The sequence below is a fragment of the Limulus polyphemus genome, unplaced genomic scaffold, assembly GCF_000517525.1.
Source record: "Limulus polyphemus unplaced genomic scaffold, Limulus_polyphemus-2.1.2 Scaffold273, whole genome shotgun sequence".
Lineage (NCBI taxonomy): Eukaryota > Metazoa > Arthropoda > Merostomata > Xiphosura > Limulidae > Limulus > Limulus polyphemus.
In genome coordinates this window covers 70503-76963 of record NW_013665883.1, presented here as the reverse complement: position 1 = coordinate 76963, position 6461 = coordinate 70503, and the positions used below count along the sequence as shown (strand labels likewise).

Genomic DNA, 6461 nt, shown 5'->3' with positions numbered 1-6461 from the left:
ACGCCATTAAATGTTCACTAGGCTTACTGCTTACAATAAATCATTTAATTAAAAGTTCTTCTAAAGGTTAATATGAACTAAGTAAGGCTTTATAAGATAAGGTTTTACTTCACCCAAAATTTGACAGTTAGCATTACAGTGGTCTCAAATTATAATTTCTGCTGTATTCTTCAGCTGAAAATGTTCTTATTTGAAAAGATATATCTGTTAGAAGGTGTGTAAGCTAGATTTCCTCAATATACAACTTTTTACACACACACACACACAATATTAATAACAGCCTACAAAACGAATCCAGAGAGAACTCTGAACCAAAAGGATAGTTCAGATAATTGAACATATTTGAATATTAGAATACAGATATTTTTCCCACTTTCATTTCCACCATAAACATGTTACTTTTGTTTTGTAGACGTCTTCCTCTATAGAACTAAAAAACAAGATTAATTTCACAGTTTTGGTAGATACTACTGTAGATGGAAGTAGAAATAATCAAAAAATAAAACTAAACAGTTTGAAGCATATGTCAGTTTATTTTTAAGAATGTAACTAGTTTTACTCTCTACCCACCTTCCAATCAACAGGAGTAGCTACTTTTTTGGTTTCAGTCAGTTGAAGCGAATCTACCACACGAAGAACTTCACTGAAAGAGAATAAGGAGTGTTGATGAAACATCAATAGCATGACAAGTAAACAGATATTTAGTTTGTTCTTCTGCAAGATGCACAACCTTTGAGCCTTAATTGTAACTCTTGTTTTTCTGACATAAAGTTTAGATTTATTTTTAGCTCCAGAATGTTTATATTAGGACTAGGGTGCTTATACAATAAAACAAAACAACATTCAAAGATGTCTATTCATTGGCAATTACTACACACTTTCTGTGTAGAAGGAATAAATAAGCTAGTTTATCAATCTTCCTGATACACATCTCTACTTACTCGAAGCTCCGTCCAGTGGTTGCTGGGTACAGCATTGACAACCTTAATTTCTTGTCTGGCCCAATGATAAACAGCTGCGAAGTACACAAGAGAACAGAAATTACATTCAATGTTACAAATAATTCCCACCAAGTTTGACACTTCTTTCATGCAAAATTTCTATGTTACATAAAGAGTTCTAGTTATTAATGTCTTAAAGTAAAAACACATTCAAAATATAATGTTGCTTACCATGTTATGAAAATAAATTATTCTTATTGGTAAAAACCTGAGTGACTGATGAGATATAGTGAAAATACATGTCTGCACAATTAACTATGAAAAACTAAAGCACAGGGAAAATGTTTAGAAATGTACACTTCAGTGCTTCTACATCGTGATAATTAAAATTATTATACAAATCTTAAAAAATGGTAAAATCATTCTGTTTACTAATCAAAGTTTCTTACTTTAGTGGTTTTAAAAAAATCACAAAACAAACAAAAGAAAAACATCACCTCTAAAATTAATGTCTACAGTAAACCTTCTTACATACTTTATGTACATAGATAGAAACAATGACCTGATTTTTATGCAGCAGCACAAGAAATAAATAAAATGTTGCTAACAGTTTAAAATTATGGATTGTTAAAGTAAGAACAGTTTAAAACAATAACATTTAATATAATGTTTTACAACGCTATAAACCAGGTTTCGATACCTGTGGTGGGCAGAGCACAGATAGCCCATTGTGTAGCTTTGTGCATAACTACAAACAAACAGTATAATGTTAGACACTATTAATGAAATTTTGCTACCAACAACAACAACTTAGTTTTTGTGAAATAACAAACAACCAAAGTTTGTAGTTAAGCACAAAGTTACAGAATGGGCTATCTTTGCTGTGCCTACCAGGGGTATTGAAATCCAGTTTCTAGCATTACAAGTCCACAAATCTATTGCTGTGCCATTAGGGGGCACAACCAAAGTCAAAAGTTATGAATGTAGTAACACTGACCTAGACTTGATTTTACGTGAAGTCTAGAAATGCAGATTTTGATTTTGCAGTCATGTAATTTTATTAAATTTGGTATCCTATGTAATAACCATTTAAACTTTATCTCCTCCCCTCTTGTGCAAAACCTGATGGAAGAATAAATAGAGGGTTCCATGTGCTCAAGAATTTTTACTGAAAACAAAAATAAGCATGTATGAAAACTTGCAGTATGTTCCCAAGGTAAATATTTAAATCAATAACTTACACAAAAATGGAAATTGTTTTGAAAAATTCTTATCAAAAACAATGGATGGAAAATGAGAATATATTTATACATATATCAAGTTGCTTTAAATAACAAGAAATTCTGAAATTTTATACACTACCTATTCTGTTCTTTGTATACTTGCATGTCTGGCTAAAATGACATAATTGCAGGCAATTACAAAGTTCTCAGATGTTATTCATATTGTTACGTATCTGCTTGTTTGATAATTTCCTGTATAATTTCTTTCCGATGAAACTTCAGCAATACAAGTCCTTTCTTAATTAAAACTAGTTTATTCTTTCTTGTTACAAACTTTGTAATACGCTTAATTTCCACAGTCACTTTAACTTAGCTATAATTCACAGCGATTTACACACTTTACTTACGGCTTGACTCAATTATCTGCCTCTATCTGCAATCATATCTCCGCTTTATTTGCTGGGCTTATATACTAAAATAGAGGGTGCCTAGAAAAGACTAGAGTTGCCAGGAACAATCATGATCCTTCTAGAAACTCTAGCGCGCATGCTTCCAGCATCACATGACTTCCACTGTCATAACAATATTCTACTATTTAAGTTTCAATCTGCATTATTCGTACTTATCACTATATTTCAATGTTTTTCAAACAAATCAGTGATGTTGGGGGATAAATTAAAATATTATTACTTTAATGTATAATGTGTTTACTATTAATAAATCTTATTGTTATCTGTGTTAAAGATCCAGCTAAGTGAAGAAAAGTAATTTTCACTGGCCATTTTCCCCCAGTTTGCATAAATTAAAAATTAATAAAAAAACAAACTAATTTGATCGAGTTACTCTTTATAAATAATTTCTCAAGTAAAAATGGAGCAGGTTGGATCTGCAAATGCAAAGAATTAAAATAACCTAAAGTACATAGATGTAACCATTTAATTCTTTGACACAACAAGAAGGGAGGATTTTCTAAACACATCCTTTTTATTATCAGTATTAATATTATTGAGAAATCTGAAAATTTGCCTTTATCTTTATACATCCATTTAGCAATATTGTTTCTGCACTTGTATTTATGACAAAGCTCCTAAGGTTATATACTGACCAGAGAGAAGACAGTGCTAAAGGATTGATTGACATTCTTATAATGCATTCACAGCTTAAAGTGCAGGAAATATTTTGTGGTATTGCACAGATTTTGAACCTAGCTTGTCGACTTCAAAATATGAAGGTCTACCACTACCACAGGGTCTACACATGCAATATTGTACAAGTTACTGTAAAAGCTTTTAATACACATGTTACATAACAGTTTATTCACAGGACTTAGTTACACTTGAGAAACACAAACAAAAGGATGAGTTTCACACAGTTGGAATGTATTCAAAGTTCTACAGTATGTGGAATAGACAAAAACCAATCATATATATTAAAGAGTTCCCAATTTATAAAGTATAACACTTCACAAAAGCTTTGTTTTCCATGATCTCAACAGTTTAATACTATTATATTTATAACTGTAGTTCATTGTTTTATATTTTATTACCTACTTTCTGCATCAGGTGAAGTAGAAATACATACAGTTACTTTGGATTTATAAATTGAAAAACAAATTGTTCTCTATTTTAAGGGATGACATACTATGACCTGCAGATCAGAGGTGACACCAAGATTTTTTGGTCCTTAGCAAAGTTTCCAATTTAATCTAACTCATAAGTGCTCTTAAGAAAAATCATGCATTAATATTAACCTCTAATGTTCATCCAACATATCTATTAAACTAATCTGCCTTTTCTAGGTATCGCTACTACATACACTTCAAAAAATTCTAGCCTGATTTGATTCTGTTTGCAAAATCACAGGGGCTTTTAATTCTTGATATCCCTTTAAAATAAATCTTTCAGATAATTATACACAAAGATACATGTATTTATAAATAAAATATGCAACAATATATATGTGGGTGAAAATTTGTCCACTCAAACTTTAATTTAGCATAAAATGAATTCACTTGAATAATAGTAACCCCTCCCCCACAGGTGTATAATCTGAGAAACAGGATTATTTTTAATGGTAATTCTTGTCATAACCTATTTATAAAAATGGCTGTAACTTTCATTGTGGACTCTTAGTATACATATTTTTTACTGTAAATTCTGTGATAAGATTTATTTATTTTGAAAAGAGTATTTCTCAGTTGAAGATATTTCCAACTGATCACAGACTTTAGAACCTATTTTAAATGAAATAGAATTTTTATTATTATTATTCAGTTTAACAAGAAATAAAAATCATCTAAGACTAAAACCATCCAACTTAAAATCTGTAAACCTAACCTTTCTGCAACTTAAAGTTTAAAATAGCTTACTGCTCTGCACGTCAAAGGAAGTCCCTGGCTGTCCTTTTCCAGAGGATCTAACATTCCCAGCTTTACAGCTACTTCACGTTTCTCATCAGAAATTATAGGATATGGAAATCCTGGTCCAAATTTACAGTATGATTTTATGTCCTAAGGTTGGATGAAAATACACAAAAAGAATTAATAATGAAAAATTTGTTCCACTTTATAAATAATTACAGAGCCCAACCTTGCTTTTTGAAAACACACATGTATAAATATTTCTAAATATATGATGAATTTTGAGAGATTCGCTACAGTTCAGATATAACTTAGATGTAGACAATTATGTTCCGATATAGGCAATTTCAATATCTAGTTCTCACAATGGAGAAGATTCCTTATCGTCCATCCACTTCAAAGTAATCTGTACTACTTAAATGTTTGACTTACATAAGGGACAAAAGATAATTATTTAAGTGTACAACACATTGAAAAGAATGAAAACTTTTAGAATAGATTAATTATAACTACACGTTATTCTGATATATTCAATAAAAAATTATTTGTAATTTAACATATTAATGAATATCTTGTGTTTCACCCCTCTTCACAAAACATTAAAGAGGCATGACTAAAAATATCATATCCAATTTAAAATTTTTTTTAATACTAAAACAAAATTCCTTACAAAAACATGTTCATTATCATACATGATCTTTACACATTAAAGTAGAAGAAACCATGTTTCATTAACTTCCATATGAAAGAGTAAACCTGCAATTAACCTTTTCTACATTAAATTTTTGTATTATTTTCTTATTAACCGATTTATTTATTTTTATTAATCTTTTCCAAATAAATTTACTAGTACTTTTCAGGGAAGGAACACAACTCTTTTAGCAAATTAACAAAGTATTCTCTTTTTTGATGATTATGTATTTTCTCTGAAAGTTACTGCATATTATTAGAGACCAAAAGGCCCAAAGACAATTAAATTTGACTTCCAACCACTTGTTTCTAGAAAGCCTTATAAATCAAAACTTATCTTTTTATCTGAAGAGCACCTATCAAGTATGTGAACAACCACTTATGCTTCTAATGCCTCAGTGAACAAGTGTTATGTATAAAATTCTTGGTATGATCTTTGGAACTTGTTTATTGACATTTCTTTGGTATCACATAAATGAATACAATATAACATACAACCTAAAACACATGCAAGTATTAGGTCATCAAGAAATTAGTGTTAGTTTTTTTTAGATGAAAAAACCCAAACAACTTGTATATCAAAACAAAACATTTATTAAATTAAATAATCCCCATTCTTATCGATGATGCTTTTCCATTTTACAGTCAGGTTGTTAATGCCTTGATTAAGGAAATCACTTGACTTTGAACCAAAAAACATTTTGATGTCCTCTTTAACACCTTCTACATTTGCATATGTTTTCCCATTAAGATGGTGTTGCAGTGAACAAAAAATTATGGTAATCTGATGGTGCCATATCTGGAGAATATGATGGATGGAGGAGAACTTCCCAACCCAACTCCATAATCTTGTGTTGCGTCACACGTGCCACATGTGAATGTGCATTGTCATGGAGAAGAACACCTTTCCAATTGACGAGTGAAAGGCGTTTCTGATGAAGAGCTTGATTTAAACATTCCAGTTGATGGCTATAGATCTCTGCATTGACAGTTCACTGTGAATTGAGGAGTTCGAAATGAATCATTCCTTTGATGTTCCACCAAATGCAAAGCATCATTTTCTGAAGATGGAGTCCAAGTTTTTGGGTCGGAAGTGGTTTTTGTCTAGGACTGAGCCATTGTTTTTGGCATTTAATATTTGCATAGAGAATCCATTTTTCATCACCAGTGAAAATTCTGTCAGAAAGTGGTTCATACGCATTATATGTCAGAAGAGAGAAAACATTTCACACGTTTAAAATGATGATT

At 30.6% G+C, this 6461-nt stretch overlaps 1 protein-coding gene across 2 annotated transcripts in view; it reads right to left on the bottom strand.

Annotated features, from left to right (window-relative positions):
- Positions 1–6461, bottom strand: part of LOC106456938 (peroxiredoxin-6-like) — a 17132-nt gene that overhangs the window by 3020 nt on the left and 7651 nt on the right. For both annotated transcript variants that reach the window (XM_013916316.2, XM_022382713.1), the window contains exons 4-6: positions 4533–4673; positions 942–1015; positions 571–643 (exon numbers count right to left, since the gene is read on the bottom strand). In XM_013916316.2, the coding sequence (XP_013771770.1) occupies positions 571–643; positions 942–1015; positions 4533–4673 (288 nt within the window). The remainder of the gene's footprint in view (positions 1–570; positions 644–941; positions 1016–4532; positions 4674–6461) is intronic.